Here is a 25,690-nt window from a genome sequence, read left to right as displayed (position 1 = left end):
TAAGGTAGATTTCTGGGTCGGTAATTTTTTATATTTTCAGTTTTCAAAAAACAATTTTACATCAATCGATAAGGCAAATTTCTATGTCTGTAATATTTTTATATTGTCATTTTAAAAAACTTTTTTACCAGTAGTTGGTAAGGTAGATTTCTATGTCGGTATTTTATATTTTTATTTTTCAAAAAAACCTATTTTACCATCAGTCGGTAAGGTAGTTTTTGTGTTTTTTATATTTTTATTTTTCAAAATTTTTACGCATGCTCGCTAACATCGGATTTTTGCCGGTCCCTTGAAATCCGATACACGTGGGTTTCACTGTAATTAAAAATTTTTTTTTTTCTATAACGGAATAAATTGACAAAATTATTAGAAAAAATAGATTCAAATGTAACACTTTATTTTTCAGCTCTAAAAAATGTTACAAGATTAGTGTACAAAATTGAAAAAAAAAATTTTTCGGTGAGTGCTAAAAGATAATTTAATAAACTATTTTTCATGTACGTATATTATCAATTATAATATATATAATATATATAAATTTCTTTCTCAATAATTACAAAAGTCTCATTTACAATTTTTAATAAAAAATATAATCTTAGAACTATATTAATATATTAGGACGGATGTACGATCATTAAAAATATTTTCTTATTTTGTTACAGACTCTCTATCTCTGTCTCTTTAAATATAAAATATTTTCAGTAATATGCACCTGAAATTATCGAAAAATCGATAATTTTTTTTTTATTGTCATTTTTCAATATTTTGCGCAAATATTACAAAGAAAGAAGTCTATTAAATAATTTCGTCTAATTGCAAATAAGTTGGATTACTTTTCTTATTAATTAAGTACGTTAAAGCTAATCAAAAATATCAAAAATTCTTTGAACTGATTTTTTTTTAGTAAAGTTAGTAACTTGAGTTACTAATTTTTTTTATAATATTAAATACATCTCTCTTTTTTCTTTCATATATAGTTAACTGCATAAATTTTTACTCGTTTTGTTAGCCCTTTTTGTTAAATTAGAATTTTTTTACTTTACTTTTATTTAATTGTTACCATTATTTTTATTATTATTATTGATTCTTTTAATTAATTATCGTAATTCCTTAAATAGAATTTTTTTAAAGCAAAATTGGAATTAAACTTTAACTTAGAATCAAATTCAGTAATAAAACATCGAAATTTGTAATTTAAACTAAATAATTCGCCATTTAAACAAAACAAAACAAACAAACAAAATAATTAAATTTATAATTTCACTTATTTTGTCAATAATTTTTGAAATTTCAAATTTCACAACGCAAAATGCTTTGAAATTAAATAGACGGAAAATAAAATTTTGAAAAAATATTTTCATTTTCAATGAAAACTAATATGTTTGTTTTTCATAAAAAAAAGTAAATAAAAAATTTTGAAATAAATAAATAAATAGAAAAACTTGTATAAAATAAAAAAATAATAATTAAATTTATCATTCGGTAAAAATTTAAAATTATCAATCACTCCGAGTCAATCTTATAGAGTTATCGGAAATAATTTTCATTCTTTATACTTAAAAAAAAAAATAAAACAAAACAAATTTAAAAATATAAATATATAAAATTATTTTAAAAACAGTAAAATTATTTTTAAAAAAAAACTACAAAAATATTTTTAAAAATTGAAAAATAAATTTTAACTGAATTAATAAACTATAAGTAATTCTTCGCGATTCGTGACTTTTAAATTAAAAACAAAAATGAATACAAAAGGTAACTGTAGAGTTTTTAAACGTAAATATATAAATAGTTAATTTAGGAATTGCAAAAAAAAAAAATAAAAATAAAAATTAGAAAGTAAAAAAAAAAAAAAATTCTACATACATTATATGAAATGGGATTCTAGTTTCGTTTGCTTGAATTAATGAGGTACTTGCAGCAATGAGTGAGTAAATGCTTTTCGCCGGACACTTCATGATGGGATGGACTAGCCGATTCCCTAGTGTAAATATCAAGCCCATATTGACCTTCCTCCGGGAAGCTAATGGAGAAAGTCACTACATCATCGTCTGTCACAGAATGCGTGACATACTTGGACAGACGTTTCTCCTCAATACCGTTCTTGTGTAGCGTTGCCATAAAGTCTGTCAGAGGCCGCGACATCCGAAATTGAATTTCCAATTCACGACCCGCAAACACCAACGCTTCCTGAAAATTGTTTAAGTATACTTTTTTTTTAAATTTTTATCGAAACATTTCTACAGGCCTCGAATCAAGTACATATAAATTACAAAATTTTTAGCTACCAAATTTTTGTTTAGCAGAATTTTTATTTTATAGTCATTTAATTTATATGAGTTTTTATTTCAGAAAATTTAAATTTAATCGAAGTTTAATTTAACAGAATTCTCATTCAATCGAATTTTATGTGATTTGAATTTTTTAAATGACAGAAATTTCAAGTCACCGAATTTTAATATGTCCGAAATTACAAATGACCGAACAAACAATCAACAGAATGATTTCGGCGGAATTTTTAAAATTGACCAATTAGAAATTATCAAGAAAATCGTAATTAGTCAATTTTTAAAAATTGCTCCATAATCTTTCTGTCGATTATTTGTTCGGTCATTTGTAATTTCGAACAAAATAAAAATCGGCGTCTTAAAAATTCGTACAAATTAAAATTCAATAAATTGGAATTTTTGTCATTTAAAAATTCGAATTACACACAAATTATTATTATTTTTATTTACAATATAATTCATAAATTATTATTATTGTCATAAACTATTATTCATATCTTATATTCAGGATTTATCACCGATTTCTAAATCTAGAAAAATAAATTATTATTTGAAATCCAAACTTTTTTTTATAATCAAAAAAGAAAACAAATTTTTTTTAAATTTAACCATCTTTTTTCTCGAAAACTATATGATAAATGTTTATTGATTCAATAAACTAGTGAGATGTCAAAAATGTCTAAATTTAAATGAAAAAAAAAAAAGAAAAAAAAAAGATTAAACACAATAAATCTATTTGAACTGACCTGATGCGTGATTGGCACAAGTCCAAAGAGTCTTGTGGCTTTAGTGGGACCCCATTCACCACTCGCACAATCCGGAAGTGGTACCATTACCGTTTGAAGTTCCTCGCAAGCGATCTTAAATTTACAGACACTCTTAAACTTCATTGGCTCTCCTGTTAAATATTCTTTGGGCGTAACTGCATTTGCAAATACGTCCAAAAGAAAAGCACCTGAACATGGAGCGTGAACACGAAATGCAACTAAATTCCCAACAACCGACTGTAAGAAAAAGAAAAAAATCATTTCTGTTAAATTTAACACGAAAATTCAATTAAATAAAATTATTTATATAAATTATTTAAGGGTTAATCCATTATATTTCGACCAAAGACGTTGAGGCGTATTTTTTAAAAATTCTAATATTTTTTTGTAGAAAAATATGAAAATATTTCAAGCGGTTTTTTGAATTTTTAAAAAATAAAGACAATAATTTTTAGCAACAAATGTTTGAATTGAAAATTTCAAAAATTATTATTTTAGTAGCATTTTTAGAAATTTTTAATATTTTCCCAGTACTTTTTATAAAATTCCCTGATATTAATTTTAAAGGCAAGATGCACCATAACACAAAAACATTTAAATTTTCGAAAAATAGACCTCAATGGCTTTGATCGAAATATTGACCCTAAAGTTAAATAACATAACTAAAGAAAAACAAAGTTACAAATTTCAAGAATATATAAATAAATCGCAATAAACAAATTCAAGAAAAACAATTGAATTTCTTTTTAAATAAACAATTTTTTTTTCACCGAATTGTTTAATAAAAATTTTTTTTAACACTAAAATATGTTAATAAAATTTTTTTTAATCAAACAAAATTTTCAAATAAAATTTGTTTAACAAAGTAAGATAATAAGTAAGATCTTTGTTTAACAAAGATAAAATAAATTGAAAAATTAATTTAATTATAATAAAAATTAAAATTGATTAAATAAAATTTTTTTTTAATAAAAATAATAGAAAAATGTTTAAACAAAAATTAATAAAAGAAAAAAGTTTTAAATAATTACGATTAGTGAGAAAAAGTAGTTTTTAAAATAATATTAAGAAAAAAAAAAAATTTTTAAATCGTTTTGCTTTTAAAAATTATCTGATGTCGTTTTTCTTTATTGTATTGTAATTACTTTTATTCAAACGTGAAATGTTGTAATTTGCATTTTTGTCGTATTTTTTAATTGCATAAACTTAAATAAAAACAAAAATAAAATAAAAAAAAAAAAACAAGACGTTATCGTGTTTACCTGCATGACGAATCTTTTGAGAGATACGCCATCGTAATTATCACCGTCACTGTCATAAAATTTCAGGTTGTAGTGGAAGATCAGGGAAGATTGCATGTGGGCTGGCATTGCTATTCTCACAGTCGCTGCTCCGGTTGAATCCGTGTACATTACAGCATTTGTATTCGTGTCAGGAAAGTAAAGACCATACCTGTGGAAAAAACAAAATCTCTTTTTTCTTTCTTTCTCCAACATTCAACGAATATATTTATTAATTCACAAATTCAATATTTTTGACTGTATAATTTAAATTTTAACTTTAAATTATTTGATTTTAATTTTAATTTAATTTCAATGGAAATTATATTTTCTTTTTTCAATAATAATTTTATAATTTGCAATTAATTATAATTCATAGATAATAATAATAATAATATAAATAATAAAATATAATAAATTTTTTTTGAATTTATTCGTACCTGAAGAACAAGGACCGAACGAAAGGCAGCTCTTCGAAATCTTTCAGAGAAATTGGTTGCTTCAAAAGTTGCCATTCTTCTTGAAGGGGGAAGAACTCGTAAATGAATTCTCGAGGATCAGTGAGGAAATAATGATCGTCGTATTCGTATCTGTGAAAATAAAAGCAATATTTTTTAAACTAAAAATAGAAAATTTTGTTATTTTTTGTTTAAAAAAAAGAACCTCAGAGAGAATCAACGTAAAGAAATAGAACAAATTTTGTTTTTCCAACGAACAAAAAGTTGAAAAATAAATTCTCTAAAATTAATAAAAATTAAAAAATAATAACAATTATTCCCAACACATTACCAATAATGTGTAATTAAATTTAAAAAATGTTTATTTTGGAAAATTTAACGAGTTAAAAAATTAAATATTAAATAATATATAATTAATTTATAAGAAAATTTAATTAATCATAAATATAATACCCGAATAATAATAAAAATATTTTAATCTGATAATAAAAAATCGTGAATATTAAACGAAAAAAAAAAAATAAAATAAAAAAATTCGCAATACCGTAAACTGTCACTTTTTTCCTTCGGTTGTCCAGGATTTGGAACCTCTTTAGCATTAACAAGATGTCGAGCTCCCCAATTACATTGAACAAATCTCCAGGATCCGGCAACGTAAACGGCATTCCAACTATTTCTGAACCTGTTATCCTCAAAACAAACACCTGGCTGATAACCTGCTGATTTACTGTATCCTTTAATTACCACACAATGAAGTCCTGCATAACTAAAATACACAAATAAAAATCATCTTTTATTTTCAATTTCATTTCAAAGAAAAAATCGTCACAATTTATTATTTAACTATTATTTTTTTTTTTTATCACGAGTGAAATTTTTTATTTATTTATTTATTATAAATAAGTATAATATTATAAATTGGTGGAAAAATGTGTGACACAATCAGAAACAAAAAATGTTTTAAAATAAAAAGTTGAATTATTTAAATTAAATAAAATAAATAAATAAAAACCTGTTGAGGAATAAAAATATCAAGAAATAATATTTTTGTACAGAAAAATCAAATAGGAAAATAAAAACGAAATTGAAAATGATTCTGAGAAATAATCAATCATAATGAAAATAGAAAAAAAATGTATTTACTAAAAAAAATAAGGACTAAAAAAATATTTAAAATACAAAATGTAATTTCTAATAAAAAAATAAAAATAAAAATAATTACCTGCACAATCGTTTAAATAGGACATGGTAACTTTCAGTTCCGTGTTTGATTCCTCTTAAAAGTCCCATAGGCGTGTCTCCCCGTAAATTATCATCGAATTGCATTGTGTTTAAATTTTTCACCGTAATCCATCTGAAAATTGTTCTCGCCTTTTCAATGTCGGATCCACATTTAGTGACTAATTGACGAACAAGGTCAGTGAAGGTCTTTTGATCTTCTTGTGCCACCTGTGTTTTGAATTTTTCGATTTTTAATATAATAACAATAAATTTTATAAATGAAAAAAAAAACAGAAACTTTAATAATTAAATCCTAGTATAAAAACATTTGTAAATCTTTCCAATAATTTGTAAAAATTTCTTATTGAAAATGAATTATTTTTTTATCAGAAAAAAATGGATTAAAAAAAGGAAATAAGTGAAATAAAAAAAAAATTTACCGAAATTGCTATTTGATCAATGTCAGCAAATTCAATGGGATCATTATAAAGATGATATTTGGCAAGAGCTGGCGGATGAGGTGGAGGCGCTTGTGATGGATATGGTTGCGGAGGTAATTCCTGAGCGTATTCTATACCTTCATCGAGATATAAACTTTCTTGACGCATATATTCACTTCTCGCCCCATTTATTAATTCTAACATTTCCGAACTTTGCTTCTCAACTAAAGCAGCTGTCGCCGCTCTAAAAAAAAAAAAGAAACAATGAGGAATAATTTCAATCTCAATAATATAATGCAGTCTAATTAAAAAAAAAAAGAGATAAAATAAAAAAAGTAAATTATAATTTGAAAAAATTAAATATTATTAAAATTGTTAAAGAAATTTATACTAGAAAATTTTTAATTACAAATTTTAACTAAAAGAATTTAAACAGCAGCTGTCGCCGCTCTGAAAACGAAACAATCGAGGTAAAATTTCAATCTAAATAATAACGCAGTCTACTTAGAAAAAACCAGGTAAATTAATTTAAAAAAATAATCTTAATCTTAATTAATAATTAATCTTTTTTAATAAGAAAATTTAAACATAATAGAATGAAAAAAATTTGATTATAAATACAAATGCTTCAATTAAAAATTTGAAGATTTTGGAAAATTTCTAGTAGAATAAAATCAAAAATTATTCTATTCCATTGTCACATTTTGAATCCATTAATAATAATTTAATTAATGAATTTGAAAAATGGATTTATTAATATTCAAAACTATATATATTTATAAAATTCAAAAGAAAAATATGTACCTTTCATGCTCGAGCATTTTCCTAGTCAGGCTTTCTTTCTTTTTATCCCTACGAAGTGTCATATTTTTCTCGAGATCATCTTTTTCTTGTTGAAATTGATGACTTCGTTTCAAACCTCTTTCACGATCCCATCTTTCTGACAATTGTTCCAATTCTTTTTCCCATTCGTCCTATTTACCAAAAAAATAAATCATTCAATTTTTTTTTATGAAAGACATTAATTTTGTTAAAAATTATTATTTAAAAAATATTTTTATTTTTATTATATTATTTTTTTTATATTTTTATTATTTTTATTTTTTTTATTTTTACAGGTATTATATTAAATTTTCAATTCAAAAAAAAAGGAAATATTTCCAAATTAAAAAAAAAATAGGAAAAAACATTTTCGTTATTAAAAATAGATTTGCAAACTTTTGTTTTTCACTCACTCGGAATTCTTCTCGAATTCTTCGATCTTCCTCCTCGCGATGATGTGCAAATTTTCTATATAAATCATCTTCTTCCTTTCGATGCTTCATTTCCAATCGAGTTTGTTCATCTCGATCCTGAAAAAAAATGTATTTTAATATTTTTTAATTAAATAATTTAATAATATATAATAATTATAATTAACGTATTTATTTTATATTAATTAATAATATAATAAATAATTATCAATCAATTTTGTACGTATATATTTATTTTTCCTTAATAATTAAATGTTTTGTAAAAAAAAAAAAAGAAATTTCATAATTTAAAGAAATTCCTGATATAATAAATGAACCATGACTGAAATTATTTTGTAATTATTACGATTAAAATAGTAATTTGTAGTTGTTATTATTTTGAGTGTATGTGTGAGTGATTAAAAGCGAAGAGTGTCATCCTCGTTAATTTTATCGAAATGAAATCTCGTCGAAAGGAGTTTAAATCACCGAGATGGGTTTACATATATACTATATATATATATTTATCTCGCACGTGAGACTCACGTTTCTATTGTCAGAGGACTAGGCACAATAAAACATTGTGCGCGCAGCCACAGCTTAGCAATAATGTTCTAATTAGTCCTCAAGTTCAAAAGTACCGTAACCGGAAATGATTCAGTTGCAGAGAAAATAACGAATATATATATATATATAGAAGATTCACAACGTGACGTTTTAATTTGAATCATATATGATACAAATTATGCAAAATAAATAAATAGCTAACTAAAATAAAATAAGCTCGTAATTATTCGTCGCTTGCTCATCGCGATATTTCCAATTTTTGATTCACTAAAAAATTATATTCTCACACTAACTTAAAAGTATCAAATTGATACCAAAAAATATCAAATTGATACCAAAAAATATCAAATTGATATAAAAATTTGTATCAATTTGATACTTTCAAATTTGTGTGCTATTATTTTAAATAGAATTTTATTATTATTAATTATTATGATATAATATTATTATTATTATTGTGTTATTTATTAACAGCTGAAAATGAATTTTTTCCCCCGAATTTAAATAATTTAACAAATTATATTTAATAGTAAATTAAATTTAAAAAAAAATTTTATGTTATAATTAATAATCTAATTTAAAAATAAAAAAAAAGAAAATTTGCTTTGCAATATTTCCGCAATGAAATTCGCTATATTTGCACCGAGAGAAATTGATTAAAATCGATGATTGAATTAATTAAAAGAGAGTTGTTAAATAGAGAATGTTTTAAGTTGTTCACGGTCGTGATAAGGATTCATAAAGTACATCGGGACTTTTTTTTTTTTTTTCTCCATCATGCAGCTAGTGTATAAGAATTAGGGCATGACGTGCGGCCAAGCACGCGTGAGTGTGAGTGCAGAATGGCATCGGCATGTGCAAGAGAGAAAAAAAAAAAAAGGATCTCTTTCGTGAATATCGCTGCCTGCGTACGCGAAAGTACCGCAATGAAATATATATGTATTATAATAAACAGTAGAATGAAAATTAATTTCGATTTTTTTCTCTACAAAATAATCAATCAACTAATTTTTTTAAATTAGTAAATAATTTTTTTACAAATTCCTTTGACTCGAGTAAATAAATAATTTTTTTTTCGATCTCATGTGAATTCTAAATAAAAGAAAAATATTTTTCATTTTCCTTGAAATTCCCCTAATAATTAAATTATTTATTATTATTTTTTTTTTATTGTTAAAATTAAAAAAAAATAATTTTTTTTCATCCATTTATCTCGAATTTCAAATAAAAGAATAATTTCTAAATTATTTTTTTCCTTTTTCGTTCAAATTCCAAATAAAGAAATTATTTATAAAAAAATAATTATTGTTCGCGATCACGCTCGAATTCGGAATAAAAAAAAATTATTTTCTAAATTAATTTTTTCGAAATAAAAAAAAAAAATCTCTAATAAAAGAATGATTTCTAAATAATTCCATTTTTTTATTTTCCATTCAAATTCCAAATAAAGAAATTATTTATTTAAAATTTTTGTTCTCGATCAGGCCCGAATTCTGAATAAAAGAATATTGTTTCTAAATTAATTTTTTCTTCAAATTCAAAATGAAAAAAAATTATATATAAAAATAAATAAATTAATATTGTTCAAATCATCTACGTTTATTAAACTGTTGTTATCTCTGAGAATTCTAAGAAAATATAATCCTCCTCTTTAAATTACTTTTCGTTAGAAATAATTTTCTTAAATAACTCTGTAACTAAAAGCATAGATGTTTTATCAATGATATTAACTTCTCATGATTTTTTTTATCAGAGACTTGTTTCATCTGAACTTCAATATTACGACAAAAAATTATAATAATAATAAATAATAATAATAATAATACTCCAGCGAAATTATTTGCCCGTATGTTTAAATAAATAAATAATAAATTTTTTTCCTCAATATTAAAATTCCGAATAAAGAAACGTTTTCTTCGTTTTTGTTACGACTTGAGAAATTATTTTTATAAAAATAAAATTATGTCGAATTAACAGAAAAAATGGATTTAAAATAATTTTCTCAAGCAATAAAAACAATTTCGTGGAAAGAAATGTAATTTTTCATTTTTATAATTTTTTTTTCCTTGCGAAAGAGACAAAATTTGAAAAAAAAAAAACAGAAAGAAAGAGATAAAGAACAATTTTCGCGAACGTAGAATAATAATAATTATTTCAAGTTGATTGTAGAAGTGTGACAAAGAGAAATTGAAACATTGCTAATTCCATTTTTAGGATGTTTAAGTGTGCGGAAAATGCACTTTCTTCTTCTCCATTGATAATGACTTTATGGAGAGTCTGAAGCGTCTAGTATATTTACGAGGCGGCGCGTTTACCCGGTGCGCTAGTTAGTAAAAGACAACAGGTGTGCCTCGCTATGCGCGAATGGAATTTCTCCTCGCGTATTTTGTATAGAGACCTTCTCCCACACACGTGCATTTTAGCTTTATATATATATATATATATATATAAACACTTGCAATCAGAAATATTTGTAATTCCGCTATAGTCTCAGTTCATTTATTCCATTCAGGATTATTCTCCTTCTCTCTCTCTCTTTCTTTCTTTCTCTATTTTATTCTCTTCGCGGTGTCAGATTATCAAACCACGGAAATACACGCCATCGACTCATTTGCTTTGACCCAAAAGTTCATGGAATGGAACGATTTTTATATGGATTGAAAAAAGAAAGTGTATCATGCAAAACTAGAGCAAAAATACCTGTGAAAAACAAAAAATGTTAATTTTTAAATTTTTTCAAATATTAGTGAATATTAATTAGATTCAAATATAATTTACTAATTTTACAAAATCGTTTCACTTTCCATTTAAAAAAATATATATTACTTTAAAAAATAATTAATTGAAAATAATTTTTCATGGAAAATTAATTAATTTGAATTCAAATCTTTTAATTTTTATTATTTTTTATTAAAAACTAATTCAATTTAGTTTAAAAACAATTTCACATTAAAAAAAAAACCACAAAATTAAACATTTTTTTTAAAAAATATAAAATTATTTTTAAAAACAATTGAAAATTTATTAAATTAGTTCAAAAATGGAAAAAAAATAAGTTTATCTAAATTCTGTTTTTTTTTTAAATACAATTTGAAAAACTAAAAAAAAAAATTACAAACGAATAAGTTTTCGATATTTGGAAATTATACTCACCAAATAAAAGTCAATTGGCTTTTCTCGAGCCTTGCTGTAACCCTTTTGAAGTTCCGTTTGTTTTAAAGCGTGAGCGATGTGAAGTGCACTCGCATCAAATCTTCCATACTGATAACATCCATCTCCCGAAAAATTATTGTAGGGAGACGAATTACCACCGTAATTACCGTGAGAATCACGATTTCCTGGAGGTGATCCATGACCATTTAAATGTTTACTGTGCACCGGAGAATCAGCGTTATCGTAACTGTTAACAAAATTAAACACACACACACATTGTTATTCAACAATAGTTAAAATAAATCAATTCAAAATTAAGCTATACCTATTTTTTTTTTTACACAATTATTTTTTTATAAAATTATTTATAAAACTAGCAAAATTAAACGCGCGCCAAATTGAGTATTTAATTGTTTGTTATAAAGAAATTAAAGATTAATATTATCAATAATAATTTAATTTATTAGAATATTATTACATATTAAATGATAATAATGAAAATGATATGTTTACAGGCCTCGGATTATACGACTTTTTCCGACTTTTTTCAAAAATACATACGACTTTTATTGACTTATTTTAATAAAATGCGACATTTTTTTTACATTTGAAAAAAAATGTAAATAAAATACATTTTTTAGTATAAAATGTAGATCTTCTTCAGATCTTCTTCAATTCAATTATTTACCAAATTTTGAACTAAAATGATTCTTCACTAAATTAATTATTTTTAATAATTTTAATGAAATACATCACAAATTCAATTATATCAAAATTATTTTTCAATTAAAATTTTTATGAAATTTAACAATTGTTTATAATTTAAAAAACAAAAAATATCACAATAAAATTGAATTATTTTTTAAAAATTTCAATTCAAAATAAACTAAAATTCAATTATTACCCGAAATTTTAATTCAAAATCAATTAAAAATCCAATAATTATCCAAAATTTTCAATTTAAAATTTAATTATTTACCAAGTTTTCAATTTAAAATGAAATAAAATTCAATTATTTTCTAAAATTTCTATTCAAAATTAATTATCCAAATTTTCAATTAAAAATGAACTTATAAATTAAATAATTATCCAAAATTTCAATTAAAATTCAATTATTTCCCAAAATTTTCAATTCAAAATGAACTGAAATTCAATAATTATTTTCCAAATTTAAAATCAAATAAAATTTCATTATTCTCAAAAATTTGAATTCAAAATTAATTGAATTTTCAATAATTTGAATTTAAAAGCATCTAAAATTTAATTATTTCTAAAATTTTCCATCGAAAATTTTTTTTTTGAAATTTAATAATTTCAATTATAACTCTAAGGAAATTCAATTATTTTTAACTATTTTAATAATATTCTTTGAAATTTCAACTATCTGATACCATTTTTCAATTAAAAATAATTTTCAAATTATTGTATTTTGTCCACATTTTCTAATAAATTTTTAGTGAAATCATCTAAAATTTTAATTACAAAACACTTAAAGTTTCAATTAATTTCAAAAATCTCAATTTTAAATCTTTTAAAATTCAAATTAAATTTAAAAAATGTTTTCCAAAAATTGTTTGATAAATTATTTTTAGTTCTGTAAAATTTAATAATTCTTTGAAAATTAACAATATCTTTAGAAATTTAATTATTTCTAAAAATTTCAACTTTAACCCTTCGAAAAGGATTATTATTAAAAACAAAATTTTTTATTTAAAAAACTGTAAAATATTTTTGTTAAAATAAAAAACAAATCCACTTTTTTTTGGAATATAAATCGACTAAAACGACTTTTTGTGTCTTTAAGTTGATTCGAGGCCTGTGTTTTTATAATTAATATTTAATAGATATTCGTTGGCCCCTGGTACCTTAAAAATTAATTTTTAAAAATAAATTTCTTTCAAATTACTATCTTGTACGAAATTTCCTGGCGCATCTTTTTTCTCATCATAAATTTTTTGTATTTGTATACAATTTTTGAATGAATATACAACTTTAAAAAAAATTTCGTTGGTAAACGTTGTGTACTTCAGCTGCGTGAATTGAATTTTCGAATTTGGAATTTTAAAGAAACTTATTCCGAAATTTGGAAACACAATTATACAACTTTGGCAAAAATGAGAAAAAGAATTGTCAAAATTTGACACGTCATAAGATTACTATTCAAAAAAACACGTGAAATCAGAAAAGGCCAACTTCAAGTTAGGACAGAAGGACAGACCAAGCATTTTATTATTATATATAATAATAATTATTAATATATTACATAATATTATTATTATAATAACAAAATATTTAAGTTTAAAATTAATTAAACTAAAAGTCAATTAGTAAAAAAAAAAAAAATTTTAACGTAATATTAAATAAATAAAATAGAATTATGAAATAAAAACCAAAAATTAATTTTTAAAAATAAAATGCCTTTTTTAACCCTAGGGAGAAAAATGCATTTTTTAAATCCTATAAGCAATAAAATAAATTAATAACTAAAAAAAACAATTTGTTAATGAGAAATTTAATTTTTCTCTAATTTTATATCGATACCTCTAAATTAAAAATTGACAATTTAAATAAATTTACTTTTAATAACCAATTCATTGGAGCAGCTTTCATTGAATTAATTAATAATCCACTTTCTATAAATGAAAAGACACATTTTGCATATAAATATATATATTAATTATATATGGGAATATTTTTCCAAATTAAATTTCTTTAATTTAAAATACAGTAAAAAAAAAAAAAAATTCAACGAGTACTTTCAAGCAAAAGGATAAATAGAAATGTGGACAATATATTTATAACTGAAAAGCCATATTAATTAAATGAGATTTCTATAAAATTTTATTGATTGTTTTGTATTTTATTTTTCTATATTGTATATGTATACTGGGAACAAAAACGGCGATACAGCCCCATATATGTAACTCGTTTCTTTATGAACAAACAAATACAAATAGAAATTTTATGGTTAACTAATTACACGGCAAAAGGCGAGGTTCTGACAATTATTATAGTCAGATTACTCTTACGTAAATAAAACTCCTTTTAACATCGTCAACAATAATTACGCCCAGGAAATTGATATTATAAAAATATAATAATGAACAATGTCTCTTGTTTAAAATTAATTTTTAAAAAATAATGTTAAATAAAATCAATTCCAAATTTTATCATTGAGCTAATATTTTTGTTAATTATACCAAAAAAAAAACTAATAAATTTTCTATTTTACATTAAATACAAAAAATTATTCCCAAAAAGAAGTAAAAAAAAACAAAATTTAAAAAAAAATCATTTTTAACGGAATAAGAAATTAATTACTTTACGCTGAAATCGAGAACAATGCGAACAAAAATAGATAAAAAAGAAATTTTTTTACACATAAAATATAAAAAAAGAGAAAAAAATGTCTAAAAATAGAATTTCTTTTCAAGATTTATGTAATTCCCGTCTAGTTGATTTATTCTAAAGGTCAAATAAAAACATTTTAATGAAAAGAAACTTGTTTAGAAGTTTTTGCACTGTAACTATTTTTTCAAAAAGAAAAAAAAAAATTTTTTTTACCACATATAAATATACAACAAAAAAAGATTCAACTGAGGAATTTGAAAAAAAAAAATAAAAAACTGGAATGTTTCTATATAAACGAAGGTGATTAATGCTTTTATAATGATAACTGGTTAGTCAGGGTTCAGTTCAACTGCATACAAATTTCAAAGAATTTTAATCCCCGAACAAATAATCGAAATTGATGGAAATTTTCAAAGCTCTAATACACAGAAAGTTAATTATGATAAATTGAATTAAAAATGACCTATTAATTATATTATCTATCTACAATCATTGCCCTATTAATAATAATTAAACTGTTATTTATTTTTAATAACATTATTAAAAATTAAAATGAAAAAATTTTTTTTTTTATTTTTTCTTCTATATACTCTTTTAAAAAATTTATTAAAAAAATAATTATATATTGTTAAAATTAATTTCTAAACAATATTTTAATTTTTATTGCGAAATAATTGAATTTTCAATATCATATTATAAAAATAGAAACTCAAATAAATGATCAATTATTCTAATTTTATTAAAATAATCTAATTTGAAAAAAATTAATTTATTATCAAAATAAATATTTTGATTGAATAAAAATTCAATTAGATGAAAATTCCAGTAAGATAAAAATACAGATAAAAAAAAATTCGTTCAATTTACAAAATAAAAAAAAAATTTTTTAGATGAATTTTTTTTATTTGAATCAATTAACTAAAATTTGAATAATACAATCCAGAGAAAATTTTTTTACTTGCATTTATTTAAGACAAAATTTATTTGAATCAATTAAAAATTATAGTTATCGCTAAATTTTTATTTATCTTAAATAAAAATATTTTATTTAGCGCAAATAAAATTTTTATTTAAACCAAATAAAATTTATTTTTAACAAATAAACGTCGGTGAAGTTCACAACGTTTATGAATTATCTTTCTATGCAAATTATTATATTATTTTTTGACTAAAAAAATTTTTGAAACGTTTTTCGATAAAGTTTTTAAAAATAATTTTTATTTATAACAAATAAAAAAATTTATTTATCTCTATGACAAATATTATCTTTTCTCTGGGTGTAGATAAAAAATTTTATTAGATTGAAATTTGAATAAAAATGAAAATTTTAAAAAACTAAAATTTGTATGTAAATTGAAATTTGAATTAAAATTTCGAAATGATTGAAATTTATTCATTTATTTTTTCATTAGTTTGATTAAAAGTTAAATCGAATAAAAATATAATTAGATTATAATTTGGATAAAAATGATACAAAATTAGAATATTTTTAAGTTTTTGACAATCGAAAATTTTATGTTACTAAACTTCATAACGATTATGATCAACGATTAGAAAAAGAAAATATTATTTAAGGCGGTAAACTATAAAATTTCGTATTTAAAAAATGTTTTTATTAATAATTTATTAATAATAATTTTTCCCTCCAAAAAGAAATATTTCTCTCAAATTCAATTATCATAAACGTTGTGAATTTCAGTATCGTAAAAATTTGTAGAGAAATTAAAATTTACATAAAAACTAAATTTTCGATAAATTAAGTTTTTAATTAAATTAAAAATTGGATAAATTAATATTTGAATACAAATTAATTAATAAGATTAATATTTAGAGAATTTTTTATCAATTGGATAAATTAATATTTAAATAGAAATTAATTAATTAATTAAATTAATATTTATCAAAATTTGGATCAATTTCAATAAAATTAAGATTTAAATAAGATTAGATTTTTGAATAAATTAAAATTTAAATAGATTATTATTTGTTTTCAAAAAATACTAGCAGCCAAACAATTGCTTCAATATTGAGAAAAAAAAGTGTCAAAAAATGAAATTAAATAAAAAAAATTTTGATATATAAAAAGAAAAGAAAAATATGGGAATTTTTTATTCGTGCTCTTGAGAAAAAATAATAATTTTCGTCACATTCACTAACCTAGATGGATAAACTGTTCTCGGTGAACCGCCAGCTCTTATTTGTTCATTAACATATCCACTTCTAGGTACATTGAGTGCACTTCTTATTCCCACGCTGGATCCATCAAGTGTTCCGGGTCCCGGTTTTGGGACATGACTACTGCAATAGACTTCCTTGTCATTAATTTTATGTTGATTATTGTAATATGTCTTCAATGTCAATTTAGTACCACAACGTGAACATTTAAAGCAACCAGCGTGAAAGAAAGTAAAATCCTTTAAAGGTCCCACCCTATCGACTTGGTAAACTGTCTGCTGGCACCGAAGGCACGTGCTTTCATAAAAATTTGGCCGATACATTGCGCTCTATAACGGGAATTCTGGATCACGTTTTCCCTAACTTTTATATCTCCTCTCAACGATCAACTGCACACTTTTTCTTTCTTTCTCTCTCTCTCTCTCTTTTCGATTTCGAAGAATCCAATAATCGTTTATTTCTCTCTCTCTCTCTCGCTCTTTCTTGAAAGATTATATCAAAACTTGATTTGGCAATTTACTTTAATCGTTTGCCATTATCGAAGTGACGCTCGTTGCCGCAAGGAAATCGTTTGTCTCTTGAGATTCATTTTTTCCCATCTCTCTCTCTCTCTCTCTCTCTCTCTCTCTCTCTCTTTCTCTCTCCACTATGGATATTCTTTTACGCTACCTAATTATCATCTCGAAATGATATTATCCTCGGCACCTTGCGATTTTTACTCCTTCACCAATATTTCTTTCGTAAGATCAGCACCTAGAAGGAAAACAGTTATTTTTGTTAGAAAATAAACGTTTACGTAAAAGTGTTTCGTTTTATTATTATTATTATTATTATATATATAGTATAGAATCAAATATATATAGTTTTTTAAATTGAAAATCGTGATGAAATAATTTCTTGGAGGAAAATCGTAAAAAGCAATATTCCTTTTTTTGAGAAAAAAAAAAAATCAAATTACATAGAGAATTCTGAAAATTTTTTAAATTACTATTTCTTATATGTGCTGAAAATTCCAAAAGTTCAAATAAACAAAAAATGTTTACTAATTTTTTAACGATTAAATTTTATTATAAAAATTATGATACAACTACAACTACGATCAACGATTTTCAAAGAAATATATTTTTTTTTTTTATAAAAAATTATATGAATAAAATATTCGTTTTTTTGAGCACTATGTGAAAAAAAATAACGAAACTGAAGTACGCAACGTTTATGATAAACGATTTTTTAAGAAATAATTTTTAAAATAAAAATTCTATAATTTTTTGCCTAAAAAATATTTTTTTATAATTTGTTGATGAATGAAAACTATAAGAAATATTTTTTAGGCAAAAAATTATAGAATTTTTATTTTAAAAAATTATTTTTTAAAAAATCGTTTATCATAAACGTTGCGTACTTCAGCTTCGTAAAAATAACAAAAAAAAAAAATTTTTTTAGATAAAAAATTTTATAATTTGATTTGATCGTTGATCATAAACGTTGTCGACTTCAATATCGTTAAAATTTTACTTTCTGTATCCAATAATGAAGCTGAAGTACGCACAACGTTTATGATAACAATTTTTAAAGCAATAATTTTTTAAAATAAAAAATTCTATAATATTTTTGCCTAAAAAATATTTCTTGTATTATTTATTAGTGAAGAAATTATAAAAAAAAATATATATTTTTTTTAGGTAATCAATTTTATAATTTTTCGTGTTAAACGAAAATTGATTTCTAATCGTTGATCATAAACGTTGCGTACTTCAGCATCGTTATCCAAAAATAATTTTATAATTTATTAAATGTTTATTTTTATTTTTTATTGTTATAGTAATATTAAAAAATTATTATTATTATTATTATTATTATTATTCTCAATGATTGAGAGAAAAAAAAAAAATTTTCCTTAACAGGGTGTCTAACAACTGCTAGGAAAAAAATTCCTTGACTTTTTCATGACCTAAATTACACTAAAAAATTTTTATTTTCATTTATTTTGATACAATTAAATCATTTACCTGTCTATTATCCACTAATTTCAAATGTGTTTGAACCAAATAAATAATGTTTCGTAAAAAATAAAATATTTAAGTGAAATAAATAAACTAATTTGGGGGGCGTATAAATATTCTCAACATTTAATTAAAAAGAATTTTTACGACGTAAAAATCTTAATATCAAATTTTTATTTAGTAAAATTATTTAAAGCAGATTTTCTAGTACATCGAATTTCAAATTAATACAATTTCAATTTAACGGAATTTATGTCAAGAAAAATTGCATAAAGAACAATTTTTTTTAACAGAATTGTTATATTTTAGTAAATTTCGATTTATCAAAATATTTACTTGTCATTGAATAAATCAATAATTAACAGAATTTCTATTTAACAAAATTCTTAATTAACAAAGTTTTTATTAAAGAAAATTTTAATTCCAACTAATTCTTATTTAAGAAAAATTCTACTTAGTTCTCTTTTTTTTTGTCAATTTTTATAGACATAAATTTCGTTAAATTGAAATTATATTAATTTGAAATTTTTAAAAAGAAATAGAAAAAATGCTTCATAAGAGTTCTGCTAAATATAGAAATTCTTTTAAATCGAATTTTAGTTAAATGTAAATTCTTCGATATGAAAATTTTGACGAAGCTGAAGTACACAACGTTTATGATAAACGATTTTTAAAGAAATAATTTTTTAAAATGAAAAATTCTATAATTTTTCTCTCCAAAAAAATATTTCTTGTAGTTTTCATTAATCAACAAAATTATTAAAAAAAATAATTTTTAGGCAAAAAATTATAGAATTTTTCATTTTAAAAAATTATTTCTTTAAAAATCGTTTATCATAAACGTTGCGTACTTCAGCTTTGTAAATTTTGAATAATATAAAATTCATTTTATACAATTTTGCTAAATAGAAATTCGATAATTTAATATTCAACGCCGTAAAAATTTTTATAAGTTAAATGTGATTATTAGCATTAAATAATAAAATTTATTCGTAATAATAAATAATTTACTTGAATCGATAAAATAAAATTGTATCAAATAATTTTTATTTATATTAAAAAACCAAATATTTCACTGAAAAAAATTAATTAATTGTTATCTAAGTTTAAAAAATCATTTATTAGATTCAATAAATATAGTAGTAAATAATTATTTACTTCATTAATATAAGATATATCACATGCTTAATAATTGAGTGTGAAGGGCAAATTTTTAATTTGCATTTGCTTTGGGAAAAAAGTAAAAAAAAATTTTTGAAACTAATAGTTACTTTAATTTATTAATAAAAAATTCCAGAAAATTAAACAAAATTCCCTGACTTCCCTAACCGTTATAGACACCCTGATGTCATTTTAAAAATTGCTAATCAAAAAAACTTTTTTCAGATAAAAAAAATTATAATAATCATAGAAATAAATTTTTTTTTTATAGAAAATTATTATAATTTTTTGTCTGAAAAAAAATTTTTGCAATGTTTCTTAATCAACAAATAAAAATAAAAATTTGTAAACAAAAAATTTTCTTATTTTTCGAGTGAAATTAATTAATTAATTAATCATTAAAAAATTAATTAAAAAATTAATTAATAAAATCCAATTTTTTTTGGTCTCGTTTTGTGGAAATTTAATAAATAAAAATTTGGTTTATTGAAAAACATCTGCTAAATAAAAATACAAAATACCAGTAACCCATTATTTTTGTCACATTTTATGAAAATGCAATAAATAAAAATTTGATTTAGTGAAAAAAACCTACTAAATGAAAATACAAAATACCACCAGGCCGATAGAGAAAAAAAAGAAATAAAAGTAAATAATAAATAAATAAAAATTAATTTTAATAATATATTAAAAATTAATTTTATATTAAAAAATATTTTTTTAATATCAAGTTTCCTAAATTTTTTATTTTAATAAAAATTCTCAAATTCTAATAAATTATTTCTTAATTCTGAGTTTTTAGATTTCAAAAACGATTTGAGTGATTGAAATATCGTTGTGTGGTTTATTTTTTCTTTTCTTTTTTTTTTTCTAAAATTGACATCTGCTTTTATAGAGTTGTTACAAAAGAGACTTTTTGAAGTCGATTTTAGAATAGTGACGTCAACTAATTTTTGTCCTGTATGTTAAGTTGAATGACTGGTTTTTTGCATTTTGGTTAGGTGCGCGGAAATTTCATTCATTTTGAGTGTCAAAGAACTTCTCATAAACCAAACAGAAATTAACTCAATAATGTTACAAAGGCCCACGCACGCCCATACACTTTAGGATATGGGAGAATGTAATATAATAAGTGACACAACCGTTCGTGTTGCGCGAAGGTAACTAAAAATGGGAAATTGCTAGTCAATCACCTCATCTTACGGTTTTATGTGAAAAAAATTTAAAAAAAAAAAAAAACTCCAAACTTAGGAAAATCGACTTTTGAAAAAAAAAATTAACTAACTTTCTTCTTATAATATTTATTTAATAGAGAGAAGATGTCTTTTTAAATAAAATAATAAATATTGAAATAAAAAATAATAAAAAATAAAAAATACCTAAAACAATAACAATGAAATTAATAATTTCGTTGATAAATTAAATTAAATATTTAAAAAAAAAAAATTAATTTTAATTTACTATTTCAAATAGAAAAATTTTGATTTAACTAAAAAATATCGTTTAACCTGAATATTATTATATAGAAATTTTATATAAAAATTATATAAAATTGCAAATAAATCATTTCTTAAGGGGGAATTCGCAACTTTTTTCTATATAAAAAGAAAGAGAAAAAAAAATTCAAAATCCGTTAACTATCTTAAAAAGATTAAATATTTTTATGTCTAATGAATATTAAATATATTAACATAACGTTTTGTCTCTTCACTCAACCGTACACTTTGTATATGCATTTTAAAATTTTTTTCCTGTTTTAAACTTAACATTATTATCGACTTTCAAAATCATCGAAAAAAAAAACTATTACATATAAAATCCAATTTTCGTAGAAATAAAATATTGTTAAAAAAAGTTTACAATAAATGTATTATTCACATATTTATAATTTCAATTTCTTTCCGTATTACTTTCTATATATTTATAAGATGTTAATATAATAGTAATAATATTATAACAATAGAGCAACAATAATAATATTAATAATAAAAAAAATAATAATAATAAAATTAATAATAATTTAAATTTTTATTATAATAATTATAAAATTATTTTAAAAATTTAATTATAAATTTATTTCGTTATCTAATTAATTCCCAATAAATATTATTTATTTACTTAAAGAAAAAAATTATATTATAATAATCTAAAATACAGAAAAAAATTTAAATTATAGATTCAAAGATTATTTTTTTCATAGGTAAAAAGCAGATTTTCTCGATCTAAAAGATTATCCGGGCTACCGAAACGAAAAAAAAAATGCGCAAACCTACACACCGCGTAGGTAGAAAATATTTCATAACCGATATATATATAAAGTGATACTAAAAATGGGTTTGTGTGAATTATATTCTTATTCACTTGTTCATTTATATTATTTAAAATCTATTTTCGTATGAGCCAAAAGTTCTGAACGTTCAAATGAACAAAATATTTTTTTCAATCCATAAATTATTAAAAATTATGATGAAAATATAAAATAAAACAATAAATTAAACAATTATTAAATTAATAACTTCTTTTTAGATAATTAAAATAAATATTTTCTAATAAAATTAGTATTTAAAAAAGTTGAAAAAAAAATTTTCGTTCATTTGAACGTTCAAAACTTTTGTCTCATATTTTCGTTGTTGACCATATTTTTGTGAAAATCAAAAAAGAAATTTAAGTATAATTAATTGTAATATAACACACAATTTTATCAAGAAATTATTTTTTATAAATAGATATATAAATACATCTATTATACTATATTCATTATTCATTAAAAATTTCCATGTCACTTTTTTTGAAGGATATATTCATTAATTTTGTTCCAATTAAATATCAGTTTCGGAGAGAGAGAGAATTATTACATAAACTTCAGTCATTAAAAATAATTATACCAAGATTTAATAAATATTCAAAGAAATAAAAAAAAAAAAAAATTTTCTCACATTATTCAACGTGACAATATTTCAAGTATAATTATTGTCAATTTTTATTTATCTATTAATTATCAATTAATTATTAGTTTAGATTATTCGTTATTATTACGTAAATTAGATATTTTATTTTAATAAAAATTATTATTTTTTTAAATGAAATTGAAATTATATAGTTTCTGTTTTCTTTCATATATTCTATTTATCTTCTAATGTAAAAGGATAAAGGAAGTGTGCTGATTAAAAAAAATGAGGGTCGGATCAATATTTTTTTATTTTTTTGCGATAAAGTCAAAGAACTTGAGCCCTTTATAAAAAAAAAATATATATATAAACTTCAGTAAAAAAAGAAAATTAATTATTTTTGTTTTTTAGACGATTTTAGAAATTTTATTTCTTTATTATTGCGCCATTTAGTATTTTTTCGAAAAAATTAAAAATAAACAAAATTTCGATAGAAATTGAAAACAAGAAATAAAAAATTTTCAAAATTACAATTTTCTATTTTTATATTTAAAAAAAAAAACAGTAAACTAGAAACATAACTCGATTTTTCTCACTTTCAGTTATTATTTGAAATCGTTTTACGAATATACAAAAAAAAATAATAATAAGGAAAAAAAAGACAATAGATCAAGCAAAAGAGTTCCACAAGTTTTCTCCATTCATAATAAAGTAAAACGAAAAACTATAATTATGTTTGAATGAAGAGAAATATTTGTCGCAATTGAAATTTTACATTCTCGTTTCTCATTAACTTAAAGATTCTTCATTTACCAGATTGTTAATTATATATATATATATATACGACTTGGTATAATTAAGAATCTAAATTATTTTAAAAATGACACCCCCGACTCTATTTATATATATATACAAGTCAACAATTAAGTTTATATGAACACAATTCTTTCCCATCATTGTTTTAACTTTTATGATTCCATCTTTAAAATATATTAACCTTCTTTAATCATAATTTACATTATTAAATATTATCACAAAAATTCATCTCAACTAGATCAGGCATTTAATTTTAATATTCATTATAAATATTTTCACAATTAATTTATCTTAGCACTCTCTTTTAATTTAAAAAAAAAAGAATTTTATTTTTATTAATTAATAATTGAATTATTATAATTTATTATTTTATCATATGAATTAATTTTCAATTATTTATAATATTATTGTACTTTCAATAATTGAAAAAATTTAAAATGTCATAAAACATTTTTCCTGTTAAGAAAAATGTGTCTCGACTGTTTATTAAATTCATTTTTGCTTATTATATTCTATCGCGCGTCTTTATGAATGCAATTTTTGGAAAAATTACTCTTTAATGATCAAACTAATAAAAAAAAGATATATACTCATTTCACTTGATTGCGCAATTAAAAAAGTGCCACGCGGATTTATATATATAATAAGAAATAAGAAGATATGAAGACAACTTTCTCGTGTTATAATTACTCTAAAAGTCCTCATAAGACACACACACGTCAAAAAACGTGTAATGTGAAAGTATAGATCTAAAATTCACTTCAATTTATTTTTTTTCGGGGAAAAAAATTTACATACGAAAGTAATAAATGCAAAAAAAATTTCATATTTAGTGTCACATAACCTTTTTTTGATTCTTTATAACAAAAACTTTATTTTTCCACATATAACCTTAAAATATAATTGACAAAATAAATCCTATAATCAAATATATAGAAAGAACAAAACCTTATTTGTTAAAAGAATGAGTTGTAAGTTTCTTTTTTTTTTTTTTGGTGCAACAAAAAAGAACCCTTTACCTGGAATGCAGCGAGGTCGATACTGGACCACGGATCTCAGTTACACATCCGTTCATCTAGCAATAAGCCTCCAGTTAGACACACCTTGAATATCTTTCTGATATGCTTCTTTAGTTCTCTAATCCGTGACTCACGACTCTATTCCATATTATCTATTACTCTCCTATATTTATCTCAAATTTTCTTCCGCAGCCTCTTCACTGTCACTTGCACCAAACGAAACAAAAACAAATATATCTATTACACTTATATTCAATCTATTATGTATATAGTCAAATTGAAAATCTACAAAAAACACACTCGATGGTGGTACCCAATATCAAGGTCATTGGTCGAATTTCTCGGCCACGCGTTGAAATTACCGAACGACCGACACCGCGAGTGAACCAGTCGCGTCATGCGAGCCCGGAAAAAGGAGTGCATTCATCAAAAAATTCAAATAATGATATTGAAATCGATGCCAAAGCTCATACGTATCACTACTTCTTGTATATATATATTGAGAGAAATTTCTTTTTCACTGAAGCGCGCCGAACTTTCCTTACGCGGATCGACGATTTTTGAGCACTCGCGCTCTTTTATCTCATCAGCGAAATCGGATCAGAACAAATAACGCTTTCTTTTCGATTTTCATTGTTTCGTTTCGTGACGATTGCAATTGTATTGCGATAATGTTTTTTTTTTTTTTTTTTTAGAAACACGTTTCGATTGTTGACAGAATATATATTTTCAATGAAAATTATAGTAAACACATACACGAGCGGTGACACCTGTGAAATAACCACCTGTTCCGTCCGACGTTGCGGAGTAATCTGAAGACAGCAGGGGAAACCGGCCATTTTGAAAGCTGATGCTACAGTGGCGCTCCTGG

General features: G+C 22.3%; 1 protein-coding gene across 1 annotated transcript; it reads right to left on the bottom strand.

Annotated features, from left to right (window-relative positions):
- Positions 1–1,685: 1,685 nt before the first annotated feature.
- On the bottom strand, positions 1,686–25,655 carry LOC127277795 (hillarin). The gene is made up of 12 exons (XM_051299177.1): positions 24,820–25,655; positions 16,915–17,685; positions 11,407–11,653; positions 7,690–7,806; positions 7,259–7,428; positions 6,455–6,698; positions 6,016–6,242; positions 5,338–5,559; positions 4,776–4,925; positions 4,318–4,507; positions 3,035–3,292; positions 1,686–2,190 (listed from the first exon to the last, which is right to left on the bottom strand). Exons 2-12 carry the CDS (start codon positions 17,253–17,255, stop codon positions 1,885–1,887), a joined length of 2,472 nt encoding a protein of 823 aa, XP_051155134.1. The 5' UTR covers positions 17,256–17,685; positions 24,820–25,655; the 3' UTR covers positions 1,686–1,884.
- Positions 25,656–25,690: the final 35 nt, after the last annotated feature.

This window comes from Leptopilina boulardi, unplaced genomic scaffold, assembly GCF_019393585.1.
Source record: "Leptopilina boulardi isolate dan_hultmark-lab unplaced genomic scaffold, ZJU_Lbou_2.1 LbouV2_179, whole genome shotgun sequence".
Classification (NCBI taxonomy): domain Eukaryota; kingdom Metazoa; phylum Arthropoda; class Insecta; order Hymenoptera; family Figitidae; genus Leptopilina; species Leptopilina boulardi.
Note: the sequence above shows the minus strand (reverse complement) of the source record. Positions and strands in the feature narration are given on the sequence as shown.